The sequence below is a fragment of the Cariama cristata genome, unplaced genomic scaffold (assembly GCF_000690535.1).
Source record: "Cariama cristata isolate BGI_N322 unplaced genomic scaffold, ASM69053v1 scaffold12269, whole genome shotgun sequence".
Classification (NCBI taxonomy): Eukaryota; Metazoa; Chordata; class Aves; order Cariamiformes; family Cariamidae; genus Cariama; species Cariama cristata.
This window is the reverse complement of record NW_009635333.1, coordinates 29,208-49,500: the sequence shown is the minus strand read 5'-3', so window position 1 is coordinate 49,500 and position 20,293 is coordinate 29,208. Positions and strand designations below refer to the sequence as shown.

The window sequence follows — 20,293 nt, the reverse complement described above, 5'->3', positions numbered from 1 at the left end:
GGTGGATACTCCTATACCCTGAGGCCCATCGGCCAGAACAGGCTACAGCAGTGAAAGACCACCGCAGAACTAGGAGAGAGCCCTAACGTCAGTCCTGGCAGCAGAGCCTACCACAAGCGTGCACAGAGTTGTACAACCTAAACATCACAGCTGAACCAGCTCGTAAGTAAGCAATCCTAAAAAGGCTGTTTGTCAAAAGTTGAGAGCCTACTACGTGTCTACTTTTTACCTAACTGAATTCTCTCTCTTCATTATTTTAAGTTCAAATAATCAGATACAATGGTGAAGAAAGTGAAAAGAATTTTTCTCGTCTTCTCGTGGAGGCAATAGCAAGAAAGCAGCATCAGTCTTGATTTAATAGATATGTTAATTTATGGTTGAGGTCAACCACTTCGTTGCTAGTCAGATACAAAAAAAGAGGAGCTCTGAATTATTTGAACAGTCATACCCACCTGACACAGGGAGGAAAGAAAACAAGGGGGGAAGAGAGAGAAAATACTGTTGCATTTTCTTTTTGATGAAACTACGTTGGTGATATTTTAGATGGGGTTATTAGATTTTGTATATGCACATATTTAATCATTTTATTCTTCTCTCAGTGTAATGCATTCAAGAAAAATGGACAGTGTAATTGTTTCATTTCCAGTAAGATCAAGCACTCATCTGGCAGCTAAAAATAACTTGCAGTTTTGACTGACTCACTTTTACATATAATCTTGCTATGTTTAGACTGAGCCAAAGGGTAGGAGTTGTTCTTAATGTTTAATGCTTCTTAAGATAGTAATAACATTATCCAAATTCAAAATTTGTATATCAGCAATGCTAAAATTATTCAGTTTCAGGAAGAAAATCAAGCAGATGCAGAAAGTTACGAGTAAAAAGTGCCTAATGGAGTTCTAAGTGGTTATTAACAAAGCAGAGGTTTTACTCATATCGAGTACATGTATGGTTACAGCCCTGAAGATGGAAAAAAATACATCTTGTAATGGAAGAAATTAAAGCATCTAAGTGGAGTTGATCACACCTCAAAGACAACTGAAACTAGTAATACTGATTTTTTTCTGCAGAGAGACATAACAGAGGAGGAAGACCTACATTCTTATACCTGGACGTGAATGAGTAAGTTCCCAGTACTAACAAAGAAGATAAACAGCACCAAAATAATGGAAAGCACACAGATAAATCATTTACAAGAGCAGTCAGCGAAGGCTTCTTCACAAGCTTTTATTTTCTGGCCCTGTTTCACAGTATTTGTATGAGAGCAGTACAGGACTCCGTATGCATTAACTAATTGTACCCATTAAATTTCCTGAACAATATGCCTGTCAACCTAGCTATAAGCTGGAGTTTAAAGAATTATTTGTGTGCAAAACTTATGGAAGGCTTGGAAGAAACTTGATTCTTTCAGAGAAGTGTTGCATTCAGTTCAGTTAATGTCATAAAACAGAAACACAAATAACCGAGTATTATTACAGAAGTACTGTACAATATTTTGCACATCCCTATAAGCTTCTATAATCCAAGTCTATGAACCAAACTGATACCCAACGCATGTAGTTATGAAAAAAAAGATTTTCACCAAGTAACCAAAATAACTTTGAAAGGATAAATTTCTACTGTTTACTAGTTTGGTAGTACAACTTACAGTAAAGGGAAAAATAAAAAGCAAACTCACCTCAGCCTTCACTATTCTATCCACAATGGTCTCCAGTGTTTCCAGCATACTGCACTTTACAACACCTTCAAAATACTGAGAACGGTGCTGTAGGGCTTGCGTCACCGTGATATCTAGATTATTATATGTTTTTTCAGCAGCAAGATTCTGAAAAAAAACAAGCACACACACAAAAAACCAAGACACATAACATATCTCAGTACTTAGTAATACAGTACTCCATAAAGTAAATATTTTGGCATCAAGTAGATACATTTCTGGTGGAAATTGAGTCTATTCCAAGTCACATATTAAACAAATGCTCTTCAGCTTCAGTTTTTGGGAAGTCAAGCATGCAATTATGTTAAACACCATCTGACAGACTGGGTTAATTGATAAAACTGTTTTGTGATACGTATTAGGCCAATGAAAATCTCCTTACTTTACTACCTGATATTTGGCTTGATGTCACTAACCCGGCTTTTGCCAGGAGTAGAAAATATAGAGTTCTACAGATTTTAGAATATACAGAATATACCTTAAGAATATACAATTTTTTGTTGTTTGTTTTTTTTACAGGATAGGGGAAAACACCAACTGCTCTGAACACTACCCATGAATTAGATCTTAGTGGAGATTTAAGTACAGAACAAATGATTTTTTTCACCTTTCTTATTTGTGGGCTCAAACTCCCTCTCCTGGACTGTGCTTGCACTGCCATTTGACAATTTTTGCGTGTGTGTGTGTGCATATATATATATTTTAATAAGTACTATAAAAATAATATAAATGAAAAACTCATCACCATCACTAAAAGAAAGAAAATTAGAAGAGTTTGAAAGCTGAAATTCTCAACTTTCATTTTAAGAACCACAAAAAGCTTTGTTTGTAGGTGAGACCATAGCGATCTTTTGATAGTGTTGGCCTATTGATGTTGTATACTGAAGGAAGAACAAAGACAGACCTTTAAAATTAAAACACTGGACCAAGCAATAAAATGAAATTAATTTTTGGTTAGAATATACTGTGATTGGTCACATTTTTGGATTGAATTACACTGAACATGACAAGATAGCTTTGGGATGATCATGAAGATACTAGCAGTTTTAGTTAACTCATTTAAGTAATTCCTAATGTCCTTCATTAGGAGAACATAAAAAGCCCCTGCAAATTGAAGTCATCCTACACACAATAACTAGTGTAATATAGAGCTATTTCTATACCATCACACCATTCCCAGGTTTCTTCCATTAAGTACCTGAAAATTAATTCAGAACTCTATTAAAATGAAAGAAATCTATCAACTTAGCCAGCTGCATATACAGGCATAGCTTAAAACACTGATTTAACTGAGCATATTAGTCACATGGTTTGAAGTTATAAATCACCAGCTGAATCTTTCAAATTCTGTGTTTATTGGAAGATCAGCTTTTAAAGCTTGAAGATCAGGTTGAAGCAGACCGATGAAAAACTGGAAGGCTTAGAGGTGATTATCTTTTAAGAATAGCATCTTTTCCACCCCATTTAATAAACAAACTAGTATATGTGAGGAAAGTCTCAAATAATCAATAGATGCCCTAACTTTTTCCATGTTACTAGCTGGGAGCAAACAATTATATCCTAAAACCTTTGTGGTGGTCTGTTGTTTTTTTTTTCCTGATCCCAATACATAATTTTTCCAAATAAATGATCCAGCATCTCTAAAAATCCTATAATTTTTGTTGCCCCATCACTTAACATGAGAAAAGAAGTGAACTATGTAAGGAAGACTCTTCCTTTTGGTGTCTTTCTGAAAAAGAATGGGAAATAAAGGAAACATGTCCTGCCTCAGTCTAACGCAGTTACAAAATATATTGAAACACTGAACGCACCAACTGTGAAATTTCATTGTCTTTGATACGTTAGATCGCTCTCACTACAGGTATTACCTATTCCCTGACCAGCTTTTATGGCAGAACAGGATCTCACACAGTAGAGAATCCCAAAGAACAAAAAAGATAAATGCCTAAAAAAGACAGGTGAGAACACTGACATCACAAAATTTTCAGTATTAAGAACACTGTTTACAGCCAGAGATATTTATAAGCTTAAAACATTCCCATTTGGGACTACTCTGTATTTCTGACAGCATTCTACACAGCGTTTCAGAAATCTGGATTCTTCATTAGCATTAGAAGGCTAGTGGAATAAGCAACTTGGGCACTTAAATCTCTAAAAAAAAAATAATGTAGCTATTATAAGTTCCAATTAGAAGGCAGGCACATACATATGGGAGGGGGAAAGGATAAAAAAAAAAAACTATTTCAAGTTTCTGAAGACCACAATAATAGAAGAGCCCTTGCTCTCTGAGGCTGGCAAATCATGGCACAAATCTGACGACGCTGTTGCACTCCTGAGGGAAAACCAGACACAGTGGCTTGAATTAGATCTAAACCAGAAGGAATACAGATGCAATACTCTGGAGTCAGAGACTCACACAAAAGAATAGGCCAAGTAATTTTAATTCACTGAGAAGGTCAAGTTGTACAAAGTACCCAGACTGCATGGAGAAATCTGCAATCTCTTTGAAAACAGACTGTGGAATGGCAGTGGCTGGGAAAAGAAAATGCTATCTCAAAACCAGAAACAAACATAAAAAGCCTGTGCCCTCTTTTTGTAAGAGTACAGCCAGATTCAATTTTGGGTAGCATCCAGAGCAGTAGATGCCTGTGTGCAAGTAGTATTACTAAGGATACCTTAAACAAAAAATAATAATTTAAAAAAATGCTGTGCAGGGTGAATTGAATCTGTTTTATACATTTTGTTAACAAAAGCCTAAGGAACAAAATAGCCAAAATTGACATATTAACAAACTAATGTGCAAATGCTTACTGCATATAAAATATTTAATATAATTTAAGAGATATACTTACTATTACATCAAATTTGGAATAAATATCTACGACTTTTCCTAGAAAGAAAAGGAAAAGTTAATAAAGCGCTTAAAACACAAAATTAGTTTTCTTGCTTCCTGCTTTCATTTGTTGTCTTATAATTAGACAGACAGAAAGCAGACAGGTCAAGAAGGAAAGATGGAAAAACACCCCCAAACAACCTACCAAACCGTGAAGTTCTTCCAAGCCTATCAATCTACATCTTGAATAAATATTTCTTTATATTCCCTTTCTCCTCCCACCTTTTTTTGTAAATTTTTTTTCTTCTTTCTCTTCTTCTCTCCCCCCTCAACCATCCATCCAGGGTTCAACACCATTTATCTTACCACACTTTTATAGACAGAAGACCCAACACACACCTGACTCATCCACAACAGGTAATGCCGATATCCTTCTCTCTACAAATATATTCAAGGCTTTAATGATAGGAGTGTCTGGATGTATGAAGGCAATGTTGTGGTAAGTTCCTATTCCAAGTTCATCCAGATTCTTCTTCATAAAGGCAGGCTTTGGCATCTCTGACATCTAGGAAAGGTAGAATGAATGTATTCACAGTGCAGTTTTCTGCACCTACCATGTTTCCACATGATTGGTATATATATTAGGAAATCTGTATTCACTCATCCATCTACAGACTCCAAATGATTGTTACAGATTGTTACTGTAATCTGCTACTAGATTAACATAAAGCCAAAACAAGCTGAGATCCAGAAGCGTTACTTCTGTTCAAAGCAGCTCTAAATTAAGACTATGTAACTAAGTTTTTTTGCTCATTTAATTTTGTACTAATCCATTACTAAAAGCTTTTGATCCTAAGCTATGTCATTCCTACTGAAACTGGAGAGAGAAGACAGCAAAACATACTATACACTGAATGCTTACATTGAACTCTTGTTGCTTTGTTTAGCCCCCTATTCATTCCTGTGACTAACGTAAGCTACAGTGAGTAATGATAATCTCATCTTTGGGAGACAATTCATTTTTCTTTTCACATAAACAAGATTCTAAAGCTGAGTAGATCTTCCAGGAAATTACTCAAATAGCCAAGACAAGTCCTTGGTATTTAAGTTTCTTTAAATGACTAAAACAAAGTAAAGGTAACATACAGGTCCTACGTCAAGCTTTAATTTCTCTGTTATTGAAAAAGAGATATGCACAAACACAATGAATATGGAAGTTTATCAAGAAGTTTCTGTACTAAGACTTAGATTACTTAACATTAAAGACATCTACTGGGGGGAAAAAAAAAATCAGTTAAGGCAAAGTATAACTTTAAACACTTACAAAAAGCTGGAGGAACTTGAGGATTCTTTTATGGGTAAGTATATAAAGTGCATTTCCACTGACTGGATCTATAACTGGCAATCTGTGGATTTTGTTTTTGATCAGTGAATATACAGCGTCAAAAAGGCTGAGGAGAAAAACATTAATTTTTTTTCATGAATACTAGACAACAATGAGTAATGTCAAATGATATATACACATATTTACAAAACCCTATGAAGTACATATGATGAGTAATTATTTGCATTATATTTAATGTTATAAAAACCAGAAGTTAAAGGATTTGAAAGTAACTTTTGCAGCTGGTAAAACACTTCAACACCAATATGCTCATGAACATCTACAACCAGTAAGAAAATATGATGGAAAGTGACTTTTTGTGGTAGAAGGTATAGCAGAAATATTTCTTCACAAGTGTAAATTGTTTTTCCAGCAAGTACTGTGCTCACAGTATCCCTGCTCTCAGAATGGATATTTCTGTTCAGAGACAAACAGTGAAAACCAGAGTGTTCTTGTACTTAATGCATATCAATCCCAAGCATCTATAATGTTTTCTAGGAAAAGCATTTTTATGCATAAGTGCATATATGCAATTAAGCTAAAACAATTATCTAATAATTTAACTGAATTTTCATTGAGGATTGGCAAAAAGTTATTCTCATGAGATCTGAAACATTTCTCCAGACACTGCAGGCTACAATTTAGCAATACTCCAACCTGTGCAAGTCTGTTTTTCTTGCAAGTAACACTTCCCTCCCCACCCCCCCGGGCCTTTGGTCCTAGTAAGACTAGGATAAAACAGCTGACCACCAATTGCAATAAATTAGTACGTAATAAGTTCGTAAAACTTTGATAAACACCTACTTGCTGAAGTAGGCTTCTTCCCATACACAATAAACTGTATGTTCCAAGTCCATTACAGGGATGAACTAGCCCCATTTGATATACAGGGAGTCAAGATTCCCACCATTGCCCTGTAGATTCCGCGCCTGCGGCAAGCATTTAATACTCCTAAGTGCTGCAGTCTGATTGTCACAGAACCCAAGTCCATTTCTGGATCAGGCCTTAAGTTGTCTTGCTGTATCCTTCTATATGTGTCCTACTGCATTTTCTTTATTGCGATACTTCTCTTGCTGCACTTTTGACTGAAAACAATTAGATTTTTTTTTTATCTTAACAATATTCTTTTCAACCAGCTACCATTCAAAATACATTCCTTATGACTTAGTTGAACAACTTATTCATGACTTAGTGGCAATTCTACTGAGGATACAGCATATTATTACTTCGAGGTAATCACTGCAGTTCCCTTCACCAGTTTCCTTAGGTAGGGCACAAGCAATCCTATTCCACAAACTGAAAGCAAGAATCAGAACTTCACTTTCTGGTTCAGCGATTAAGTAGCGCTCAAGTTGTTAAGTGATCAACCAGAACTCTCTCTCAAATTACTTTTGGCAAATAAGGTATAATGGCAGTTTAAAACCTGTTTCTTTCAAAATCCATCAAGAAGAAAAGCACAGTCATTTATATTTTAAGGAACACAACCTAGTAGTAGAGCAGAACAAAACACACAGATACTGTCTCTCCTGTAGTTAAGGAAAGTTACTTACATTGAAAAGTACTGTAAGTTTTCAATTACTATGACTGCCAAGAGCAAGACAGCCGAAAGGCTCTGTACAGGTTTTGATTTTCATGAAATGAATGTGACTTGCAGGCTAGCGCGAAAGGTCATCATGTTGCCTTTTTCGCATGTTTTGGGGCAATTAGTTTTGGTCCATGTTCATTTACCAGAACACTTACACTGATAAAAACCAAAAGTTTAGCTAAAAATTCTCTTTGGATAACTAAAAAAAGTCCTCAATCGCAATAAAAAAAAAAGCTCCCACACCTTCTTGATTATATTAAAAGACAATCCTTCATTATTGTACTGTAGCTTATTATATAATAACAAATAATTGATATTAAGAAATCTTAAATTCAGTGTTGACATGGAGCTAGTTTACTTCAAGTTAAGCAGACTGAAAAGCAAAATCCTACCTTGCATCTGGGGAAATGTTCACTAAAGGTTTAAACGTCTCTTGTAAATAAAGCTCTGTGTACAGAAAATTAATAGACTATTACCACTTTATAAGAAAACATTAGCTTTTTTATGAAAGCATGTTGTGAATTCATTTGTACAAAACTAAGTGGAAGACAGATAGCAATACATACAGTTACTTTAGTTATTTTACCACTTACGCACATTCCTCCATCATGACATTAAAAAGGCAACATTTTAAAAGCAGGACTAAGCTGATCACCACCAGGGGTCAGTGCAACAACAACAAATAATTCTTTAGCAGTTCCTTTTCTGTGAGGGTCTCCTGCATGGAGTACTTCTAGACATTATTTCATGGCATATATATAGCTTTTTTTTTTTAAACATAAAGCTTCCTCCCTGCATTCAGCACCTCTGTTCACACCCAACATATCCTATGAATTTCCAATCATATCATCGAATTTACTCAGGCATAGCTTGCTGCTCAGCCGTTAGTTCACTCAATATGTAGGGTTATCTATTCATTCTGCATCCTGGCTCACACACATTTCCATTCCACATATACTCATCAACTCTACAGCCCTATGTGCCACCTTACACCAGTTTCTTTTTTTCCTTTCTTAAAGAGCAAGATGGTACTAATCACGAGGGAGAGGCGAAGTAGCGTATAGCCCAGATCACTCTAGTCCATGTACCATCTCAGATAGGAAAAATAAGCAGCAGTAGCCAACAGATAAGCTTTTACTGTTTCTGCTTTCATTAAAAAGTATGTGGAGAGAGAAAAGCTAAGTCTATGATTAATTAAAAATCCACTATACTGAAAAACATTAGAACATATTAAATTATCAACCAAGTATTAAATATTCTTACCCCTCCAGGTTTCTATCTTGTGCTCCTCCAATTCATAAATCTGAACCTACAATGGGTAAATGGAAAGTTTAGCTTCAAGTATTAATTTTAAACCCAACATCATTAACATTCTTATAGACATCTGAATAATTCCCTTACATTTCATTACATGCAATCTAACAAGAGTAAGAACAGTCCAGAATAACACTTCTTGGCAATAACAAGAAGAAAGGGTGCAATTCTGCCTAATGCAGAGTACCATACTGGACCTATCATTTCAGGGGTCAGGAAAGATCTTTTATCTGCCTAGGTTTGTAGTATAGATCTCTTCTAGACTAAAGGCATCTCTTCAGTAATTTATCTCATCTTAAAACAGTCATGTCAGAGTAAACCCTCTGATGATTCCTCATGCACCCAAACCAGTAAAAAGCTTGCCCTGATCACTTGACTTCTTATGTGAACAAAGATGAATTTTACTATTACTTGATTACAAACAAGCAAGGGCACTTGGTTTAGTGCTCAGTTCAATCAGAAGGACCAACTTTGTATGTCCTGCCACCCTCAAGTTTAATCTTTTTCTGATGTTATATTCTTCAAATGTCTTCAGACACTGCATCTAAGCCACGCGTGCTCTCAGCATTTCTCCTGTGCCAGCAATGTTGCTCATCTGACCTCAGCTGGTCCCAGGAACCAAACAGGAAAAAAAAAGTTACAAAAGTGCTGTCAGTTTTCTGCTGGTTTAGCTTCCTTAACTGGCTCATAAAAAGGACAGGCAAATGATACTGGACAAAGGATGCAGCAAGTCTGCACCTTTTGATGGCAGCTTATCATCAGATCAGATCAGCAATAACATCAAACCACCCTCAAGAGTCCAGCCTTTGAAATTTAAAACAAACCAAAACAAGACACAAGCACATCACCAACTTCGTGCTGTTCAGCAGCTATTTCACAAAGTTCTTTGTCAAAAGGTTGTATAACCTCCCTACACAGTAGCTCCTTCCATCTTGCTGATGGTTTTCCAAAAATCTTTCAGATGTGAAAGCTACCTTTCTCTAAAGGTGGCTGGCTTGCAGCGTGATAATAGCGATTGCACTCGCTGCAGCCTTGGCCAAAGATGCCTGTCATCCCTTACCGGGCTGTTCTCTGTCAGGTACCTCCACGAACACTGCTGAAGAGTTTATAGGTGAAGGGTAGAAGTCTCCACAAAGCTGACTACATTTATCTTTGAGCTAAAGGACACTACACTTGGATTACTCTTGGGAATTAGCATCCTTTGAGGAGTGTATGGGAATGTTAAATTGATATACTATAATTGGAGTACTCAAATACACCATTATTGGCTGACATCAGATACCTACGTAAGTTGAATCATCTTTTACGGCACTTGACAAAAAAAGGCAGTGAAGACAGTGGAGTGCAGTTCAGAAGATTTACTGAAGTAATCAGAAGAATAGGAGACTGCTTTAGATGCTCATGAGATGAAGCTAAACCTAGTCCTTGGACCATGCTATAGGGAGAAGCTACCCAGATGTTCCTCATCAATCATTTAAAGATATTATCTAGTACATGAATAGCAACATGCTTCACACTGTATGTGTTGTGATGCATTTAGAAAGAATGATTAAAATACTTAAGAATTCTATTTTCAGCATAATTTTACCTATTAAGACTAAAGCATTCCCTGATGGAATTTTTTTTTAATTTTTAATAGAAGACTGCATCAATTTTTCAGCATAATTTTACCTATTAAGACTACAGCATTCCCTGATGGAAATTTTTTTTATTTTTAATAGAAGACTGCATCAAACACTTAAGTCAAATGTCACTTCTCAGCTATTCCTCCTTCCTGCTGCCATTTTAAGCACATCCTATGGAATACAATGTTAGATAATGTAAACAGGAGGGACAACAGTCAGACCTTAAGTAAAGTTACATGGAAAAATAGTATTGAGGTTGAGGATCATTACAGTATGGAAACTATTTTAAGGAAGTTACCAGCGTGCAGTCACTTTTCATTTGCTCCTCCTCCACCCCTTGTAAATCCCCAGGGGAAAAAAAAAAATTTAATCTTTAACAAGAAGAAAGGACAGTGCACCCCACTATTGGCATCTGACAAGAATTTCACTATAAATTTTAAAAATTAACATGAGCTTTGAGAAGCCTAATATGTCAGATGTCTGCTTCATCCAACTGTTCTTGGTTATTTTAGCTAGTAAAACATAGTATGTATGTTTTAATTGGTAGAGGGGGAATTGTGATTTGACAAACAAGAAAGGGATGTAAATGTTTGTATGAACATGCAAGCTAGAGAATTTCATCAACTGACTGCCAATGGGAATTTTAAATTACAGTTAATTGAAGTCAACAGATCTGCGACTCAGCCATGTAACTAAAATATTTGCATATATTTAACTAGTTTAACTTGTTTATTCTACACCATCACTCCAAGAACAGAGTTACTTTTTAATGCATCCAAGCCTCTGTAAGCTAGCATTCTGCTTAACTCCCCATACTCCTTTCAGAATAGCTCTATCATAGTTACAAGACAAAGATGATTATATAAACATGTGAACCACGCATAGCTACATACTTGATTTTTAAATACAACGAACTTTTATATGTAAATTAGAGACATCCTCCCCAAACGCTTTTTGGTTAATATTCACCATTTACATAGAGCTCTGATTACTACTGAACTATGTGCTTTGAAACAACCTGAACACAAATAAATAGTGATCAATAATCAAGTATTTTCCTTCACACTTTTTACATCACGTCTAGTTTTTAGGAAGTATGTTAAGCCAGGTCCTTCACCCCAAATGCATTATTCATTAGTTGCAACACTAAGTGGAGCCTTGTATCCAAAACAAAGACTATCATTATGGCAAGCACCACACAAGACATATTAAATGGTAGCACACATTAAGGAAATTCCTCATGTTTATACATGTCTAACTGAAGCAGACAGATTAGATGACCTGCCAAAGCCCATAGGATCTTCCCAGCTAAAGCTGGGAACTGAAGCCAGGTACCATTCTATTACCTTGCTCACAAAGCCATCTTTTCTTTCAAAAAACCCCTGCAGTGAGTATAGCCATGACATATCTAAGCTTCCAAAGACTTAAATAATAACAACAATCATCATCAACCTTTCAGTTTGATATTTCAGTCTCTGTACTGTATGGCAAGCAATAAAAGTAGAGCTTAACGTCATACTTACCATTGGAGACTTATAGTATCTATGCAGTATGTTAATGAAATCTGTAATTGTTAACATTCCTGTAACAAGTGATATATAAAAAAAGTTCTTCAGATATATACACAACATATAGAACTTCCAGCTATTTTCTCTATTTATATTCACAATATATAATTTAATAAACATTCAATCCATGTAACATACTATTTGTGTTGGACTAATCAATAGTGGAATTTCAAAACCATGTATATTCACTTTCACATCGATACAATACTCAGAATAAAGACACATGTCTGAATTAATATTCATAGAATCACAGAATGGTTTGGGTTGGAAGGGACTTTAAAGATCATCTAATTCCAGCCTCCCTGACGTGGGCAGGGACACGGATACCTTCCACTAGATCACGTTACTCAAAGTGATTCAAAATTATAACCTATATGCTTCTCCTCTTGTTTCAGTCTGACTCAAGGAAAACCTTGAATCCAGACTGCATCCACCCCCAAAAGCATGGAAAGAAAAGAGGGGGTTTAGAACATCTTTTAAGGTTGAAGATCTATCCTTGCCTTTCATTTTCTTTTCGAGTAAGATACATTCTTATTATGTACTTGCCAAGTCAGTCAGAATCTCAGACTCAAATGAAGAAACAATATAATCAATTTTCTTGAATATTACTATTAAAGACCTCCATTCAATCGTTTCCACAGTAATCCTCAATTTCTGCATTGAAATGTGACTTTTTTTTTAAAAAAAGAGATAGTACATCCATAGTATACACATTTTAACCACCAACACCAAACTATGTAATATAATATTGATGATTAGTTTAGTTACCTGAAAACATTAATCTTTTTTGAGCTCTCAAGTTCTAAATTTGAGAAGATGGAATTGCTCCACTGTTTACTACTCTTACATCTAAACTGAAGAAACTAAGAAATGGGGAAGGGAAAAATTAATCCAGAGGTCAGCTTTAAATCACTAGAGCTTATTTACAGACAGAAAGTGAAATTAAATATAAAAGACACACAGCATTCCTATGATGTATTGCATGAAACTACTGCTCCTCCCCCCTTGGATTTAAAATATTTTAACAAATGCTTTATAAAGTATCCACCATTCATTTCCTACAATCCTCAATCCTCAATTCCCGGTCACAAGAAATACATATAATGATACTTGTAACTGCCACTATGACCCCATTTTCTAATTGCAACAGATCTAATTTTGGAAGATGATTGTTGTGGCGATTAGTTACATGACTTTTAAAAAAGCAATACATCGATCTAATGTTTTTCTTCCCAATCTGGGACATATCTGTAGCATTCAACATTAGTTCTGATATTTAAAGATTTCTCAGTGTCCCTTACTAAGAACGTGCGAAAGACATGCTTGTATCACATGTATATTAGGATACTATAATATTAAATGCTTCTTTTTATAGTTCCGATTTTCAAATTTCCTTTTTGTGATCACTATTTTTAAATATACAGTGAAAGTCATATATTAGAGACCAAGTTTCACAAGAATCGTCATGATTCTTAAAGCACAGCAACACCATGAAAGCTGGCAACATTTCATCCTCACAAGGAGGAAAAAAAAACAAAACTCTTTGCCAGTATATGTCTAGGATGTTAGACTATGGCTAGCCCTGCACCACCTTCTGCAACAGTAAAGCACCCTGGAAATTTAAGCAATCCTGAATAATGTTAGAGCTACTTACCTACAAAACTCTGTTTTTTACTCTCCCACAGTGGAGCTGCTCTCACACCATTTGCCACCAAGGCAAAAAAGGCTTTCTTTACCTGCAAAAAGAATGAACAACTAAACAAATCTTTCCTCTTAATTTAGCATACCAGACAGCCACAGAAGAGTTTCCCCAGTTACTAGGAAAAAACGCAGTATAAACAGGTAGCTGGTATTCAAAATAGAACAAAAACCACACACAAACAAAAACCTTAAGCCTTTTACTTCTAAAATGGTTAAAAAGCTCAGAAAAAAAAAATCTTAGCAGTTCTGGTTTTGTTTTGCTATGTGAATATTCTATGTGAAAGCCTCTGATGAAGAAGTAAGTTGATACAGCTGAAAAGGTATGCATGCTAACCTTGAATTTATCCTGGATTGATATTATCTGTAAAAGTTATACCTCCCCCAAATCATGACATTGATTAAATCTGTAATGAACATAATTATCACAATTGTCCAGCTTACGGATATAGCTTAACATTTGAAGATTATGCTATATTCTCATTAATGTTCACTATAGCAACAGCTGTATACAAAAAAAGACTGAAACAATGAAATTCCCACTTCCTCTCCAGTTTTTACTCATGATTTATATAAATTAAAAGAGACTGATTATTTTAAATACAACTGAAAGTTAAAAAGACTATCTAGCCTATTTTGCTGCTAAAGAAATGTAACCAAATCCTTTCATTTTTTAATAAACTAACCCTCCCCAATTTCTGAATCAGAGGTTATAAGGTTATAGTGTCATTCTCAAAAGAAAATAAAAACTTTCCTGTAAATATTAGTTCTCTGAAGCAGTCAAGCTCTAGTGCACCTCAAAATCCTAATCTCTTGGTGATAGGCTTGAGTGCCTTATCATTCCTGTCCTGCCCACACCTCTAAATAGTCTTCACATGGAAAACACAATACAGAAGTGATGGTTCTCGGCCAGGTCTTAACCTGGCACAAAACTAGGACACAGCCAACCTGTATCTCTGCATCCATGAAACTGGTCCTCAGTTCACACAACATGAAAGTAGCAATTGCTTGACGATTGCAATCTGAACAGACGATGATTACACAGTGGCATCGTAAATGTCTACTTTAAATTACGTGTCAAGGGGCTCCTCTCCACAACAGATTCAGGAATAAAAAGGCTTCACAGTCAATGGAGTCAGCATCCAAAAAAGTAGGGGAAAACAAATATAAAAGTAGGGAGGAGAAAAGAAAAAAAAAAAGTCTGCCATTGTTAGCTACAACCTTCTTGGAAAAGTTTGCAAAGCCATAGGTATGATAGCCAGTCTCATGTATTTAATTGAACCTCCACTTAGACTCAGTGTTACAATGTAGCAGTTTAAATTTCGAAAAGTTACCAAGACTTCTACATTGCACCAGAACACATCACCTGTGTCTGCGCTTCAGTAATTTGCAGTGAATGTTTCCAATACGTGGCGTTATCCTACTGTACATGAACCCCAGTCTAAGATTAGACTTCTGAAAGCAATCCATATTTCAAATCCATTTCTTGCTACCTCTATGCAGCCCAACTGCTTTCTCTCTGACCATGAGAAGCAAGTCTACCCTCCTGACCTCCACAGATGACAGTTCTCAAAGCTGCCTCCTGACTTTACGGATGCTTCTGCCATATCATCAACAAACGGGAATAACGTTCTGCTTAACAACTACCATCCCTAAGCTGCATTAAAACTGAAGAAGCCATATGGGGAAAAAAAAAATACTCAGGATCATAAATAAGACTGTAAGATACATGCCACGTAGTATTTATCTAGAATATGGTTAAGTAGAAAGGTCCCAGAGGTATTCAGCCACCTCACTGACACAAGGAGTCGTCAGGCAAAACAAACATTACCAAATCCACCACAGGAGCACACCAACTCATAAGGAAGACTGAAACCGCAAAGAAACCCTCCAGGCAGACACATGAAGTGTTCCCACATAACGGCATCACACTTACAGTTCCTGCAGCAAAAGCTAACAGCAGTGAGCTATTTGGGGAGCAGATACGAGACAGGAGCGTGTTCACATAGACTGAGTCCACCTTGGGGCAAAACAAGCTCTGTCCATTCTTCATCAAAAGAGAAGAAAGTGCACTCAAACTGCCTGAAACTGAGAGCCTTCTGCTTTGATATCTTTCCATAATAATAGCTATCACACGGGTTAACGGTCACTGTCAACTTATGTCCCAAGTCTTCCACAAGAGTAAGATCTTCAAGCTGTATCAGAGCAAGGTAACTGCTAATCTATTAAAGCCAGGGGGGAAATAGCTTTCTTCCAGATATAATCATGCAACAGAACTCCTCAAGCAAGTTTACAAACTCTGTAATTGTTAACCTGGAAAAGAAGCATGCCCACAGCAGAAAAGATGTAGAGAGCCAACTATAGGACTTCAGGCAACCTCCAAATTCTTGCTACCACTTCTTTCTCAGACACAGCAGCACCAAAGAACACCACCTAGCACAATGTTCAGATGGGCGAGATGGTAAAATTAAGATATTATTTTATATGCAGAAATGATGCTTCAGGAGAGAATTCCAAAGATATACTAGGCAAGAAGCTAAGCTTGTAGACAATTCAGAAGGAAAAGAAAGTTTCCTCAAAGCATCAGCTCTTGCTCTGATTCTGTTTGATTTATTTGCAAGTTACTTGTCTACAAGAACCTCAAGAATCTTCAGTCAGATGTCATCTTGTCCAGCTTGAAAAGACAGATTTTGGAAAAACTGAGGGCTGCTGAACAGATAGAGGTACTGAGACACCTCAGACTTAAATCCTTCATAAAAGACAATGAGTTCAGCTTGGGTATGAGGATACTAAACATTTGATGTAATAAATCACCAAAATTTAGTAAAGAAATACTTGAATTCATCCCTTTGGGCTGTCCCTCTAGACCACAGCTTAAGTGACATTCCTATTGTCGTTTTCAGTTTTACAGTAGAAACTTCTGCAGTTACCTTTCAAATAAAATAACAATGCCATCAGTTCTTAATATTAATACTTGTCTCTTCTTTAAGTAAGGTAATTACAAAGCAAAAAAACAACTTCTTTCTTATTTGTTAAAACTGCTTGCAAGCACAAACGTACACTCATCCACTCACACTTTCCTTCAGTTTCTGTGGTTTACCAGTTTCAGTTGCCCAAAGTACTGCCTGGTAGCCAGCCAAAGCACTGGGGTGCGGAGCTGGGCTTCCGTCCAGCACATTTAGATGTTTCAGTGATGTTCATGCAGAAAATACCCACAAGGACCTTCCTTTTAGATTATATATATTTTGTAGCCTTTGAAGATCTCTACCATGTCCCATCTCCGGGCCTCCAACAGTGTTGTTAATGCTGGACCCACCAGTGTTGCTCTTTCTCTGATCTTGAGCGTCAGACTGGCCTGACCTTCACAAAACCATTGTTCATCAGCCAGATCCCATAGATTGTTGTTGTTCAACATCATGTACAAACATTCTTTAAACAAAGCACTTCTGTTCTTACTAACCATGTAGTGATCCTAACAAACACAATGAACCATTAAAAATGGGATTTATCTGCCCAAATTTAGAGGTTGTTCTGGCATATATGCTGACCTTGCATATTGACTACATCTTTTCATAGTCAACTGGGGGAAACAGTCATTTCTGTGGCATGACTCACCAGCCTTAGACAGAGATTAAGTTGTATCCTACAGATGCCATTTCCCCCCTCACCGACTGTAAGATGTCTAGACATTTACAATTAGATGAGGAATCACACTTTATGTGGCTATGTGCCTTCTCCAACATTCTGCCCCTTAAAGAACAGACTAATTTAGGTCATACAGGTCTTCTAGAGGTCATCGTTTCTGCAGACCATTCAAATATTTTCACTGTAAGTCTTAAGGCGGATACAGCCTCTTCCAATATAACAGTCATTACCAAGAAAGATTGATTTAGACGCATACATAGGAAGTTCTGTTTTCCAGGTAGCAGAATATTTGGAAAATCCTGTCCCTTGAGGTTAGTGAGCTCCAAAATAGCTTGATTACCAGGCAGTGACACCAGAAACGGCGGTATCAGACAAAAGATTTCACCAGACTACAGAAAAAAACTTTTTCCTCACTGACACAAAATACTGAAAGGGACAGTCCTCATTATGATATATCAGACCAGTAATCGTACAGGCCCTTGCGGAAATGCTCTCTCAAGTAAACATCTGTGGATGAGGGAAGCATCTGAAAGGAAAGCTGAGGATGAGCTCCTTTCCAAAAATTCAGCATGTGTACACATACACACACTTTTATTTTGTTTTACCTAACACTATGTTAACAAAAACTGTAACTACATGCAGAAGTGACCGGTGGGTTTCAAACTTGTCTCCCAGGACTGTCCCATAAGGTAAGGAGGGTGACTGCTGCTGCTGTTGCAATCTCTTGTTTCGTTTGCCTTGCAAAAAGGTTCTTGTCCTTGACAAGACGTTGAGATAGAAGAGCTGTCACAGTTCCTGGTGCTAAAGGGTCAGTGCTGAGTAGAGAATGCTACTATGCTGAAAGACGCACAAGTCAGCACCATTGTCTCAATGCCAAAGTTAACTTGGAAAAGCTGGAAGGTAACAGAAGTAAGATACATGGTTATGGAACACCTTCAGATATGTCAGTACCAAGCAAGAGGATGATGCAAAAGACTAGCAGCGCAGATAGTGTTAGAAGATCTGCCAGAACTTCCGTGGTATGGCTGCCATCCAAGGGCAAGATGATAAATGTGTGCCTCTTTCCTCACATTTCACTGCATAAGCCAACACCAGGGCATTAGCTTTACCTGCCTGAAAAGCCCCTAATGTAACCCCAAGAAATGTCTATTTTATCAGATCAGACTAGATCTGATCTGGAGGAAGAAGCTCCTTTTATTTTTTGGCACAGAACTCCCATAAAAGCAGTATCAGACACAGTTAATCCTTGACATTTTATCACCTCCGATTCTTGATTGATGGATGCTCAGAGGTGAGCTAGAGCATTCACCGTCATTTTCACTGGATAAGCTGACAAATTCCCAGTCTTGTCTCATGATGATTTTTAAGTGATACAAAACTTACAGGGAACACATATCTCAGAAAATTCACACGTGGGCCAAATCCTTCAGGCAATCACTGAAAAACAATAACCATTCCCAGCATAACAAAATACGAAGTTCGATATGTAGTTGAAAAATTTGCAAGAGGAAGGTATTCAGTATTAGCAAATTGGGTAAGAACAGCTGAACAAGTACCGTAGACAGTTAAACTCATATTCACATACTCACATGCTCTAAGTAAGAAACAGCAAGGCATGCAGTGGCTTCTCAATGGGTCCCTTGTAAAGGGGAAAAAGTTTTCCATTTTAAAAAGGGATAACAGTATATAGATCTTCACAATATGAGCAAATATGACAAAGTCATTCTAGAATACAGACTTTGTTCGCACTGTTAGAGTAAGAAGACACCAGAAAAAGTTACCCTGAGAGTCTCTCTTAGAGGCTAAACACTTGCATTTCAATAGTTCTTACCAAGTAAGAAGACCAAGAGTAGTACAACCGGTCCTTGTTGTAACAGGAAAACCATCAGGCTTCTGCTGTGACCTTTGTACTACGTAAAAACTGGGCAACCTACACTTTACTCCCTTGGTCTAAATGTGTTTATGAGCTGACTAACTTTCAAATGCTTTTGATGCGAAAATGTAGGAATGGGGCAACAGTTTCTAGCCCAACATTTCTATAAGTAGCAGGGCACGTTCTCTGGCTGCCCAAATCTTGGCAGATCTTCAAGAGAGAAGAAAAAAAAAAAAAACACACAACAAAAAAGCAGAGTCCCAGCTACTGGGTATGAGGGAGAGGTAAGCCTGACGATCTAGCTGCAATAAGACAGATTCATAACATGTCTCCCTCGCTACTCCCTTGCCTCACTAGGATTTTAGGTAGCACTGCTTCTGTATCAGAGGCTGTAAAAGGCAGATCTCATACAAGCAAATCACTGTTTTGTGTACTTGTTTGACAAAACAGCCAGCAGTGAGGCAAAACAAGGTAGCTACTTGAGTCATACCAACAGTATCAAATAGGGTGCAAGCCCACTCTCAGGTCCAGCAAGTTGTAATCTTTTCCTATCTGAAAAACACTCTTCAAGAATGACTGGAGGTGCTCACACCGTCTTTTTCCTCCCTTATTGACTCTTAGCTTTACTGAAAGTCTTTGGATCCCAGGTAATGCAATACAGGCCACTGGAGAAGGCTAACCACCCAATTTTCACCTGAACAGTGGCTTGTGATACAGTATCTGGGAACACAGAAAAAACACTATACTAAGTTGAAAATAGAAATTTGTCACAGAAAACTCTTTGGGCAACCATCCTCTTCCACACTGTCAGCATCATCTTCAAAGGATTTATTTCTATGGCCTGAAAATTTTTGTGAACTAAATTGGAATCAAGGACTCCAGCATTCATCCCCAGGTCCTGTGATCATCACTTTGATAATATAAAAGCAGTACAAGCTAAACATTCTCCAAATACATCATGCACTTCTGCTCTGAAGCAATTCACACCCAGGTGGCAATCATATTTAAACACCTTCAATTGAGGATAAGGTAATTCTTCCCAAACACAAGATTT

At 36.9% G+C, this 20,293-nt stretch overlaps 1 protein-coding gene across 1 annotated transcript in view; it reads right to left on the bottom strand.

Annotated features, from left to right (window-relative positions):
* PRKAG2 (protein kinase, AMP-activated, gamma 2 non-catalytic subunit) overlaps nucleotides 1-20,293 on the bottom strand; it is a 33,552-nt gene that overhangs the window by 4,680 nt on the left and 8,579 nt on the right. Inside the window, exons 2-9 of the mRNA XM_009707504.1 lie at nucleotides 13,678-13,759; nucleotides 11,979-12,037; nucleotides 8,780-8,825; nucleotides 7,909-7,963; nucleotides 5,872-5,998; nucleotides 4,947-5,112; nucleotides 4,567-4,604; nucleotides 1,676-1,822 (exon numbers count right to left, since the gene is read on the bottom strand). Coding sequence (XP_009705806.1) covers nucleotides 1,676-1,822; nucleotides 4,567-4,604; nucleotides 4,947-5,112; nucleotides 5,872-5,998; nucleotides 7,909-7,963; nucleotides 8,780-8,825; nucleotides 11,979-12,037; nucleotides 13,678-13,759 — 720 coding nt within the window. The remainder of the gene's footprint in view (nucleotides 1-1,675; nucleotides 1,823-4,566; nucleotides 4,605-4,946; nucleotides 5,113-5,871; nucleotides 5,999-7,908; nucleotides 7,964-8,779; nucleotides 8,826-11,978; nucleotides 12,038-13,677; nucleotides 13,760-20,293) is intronic.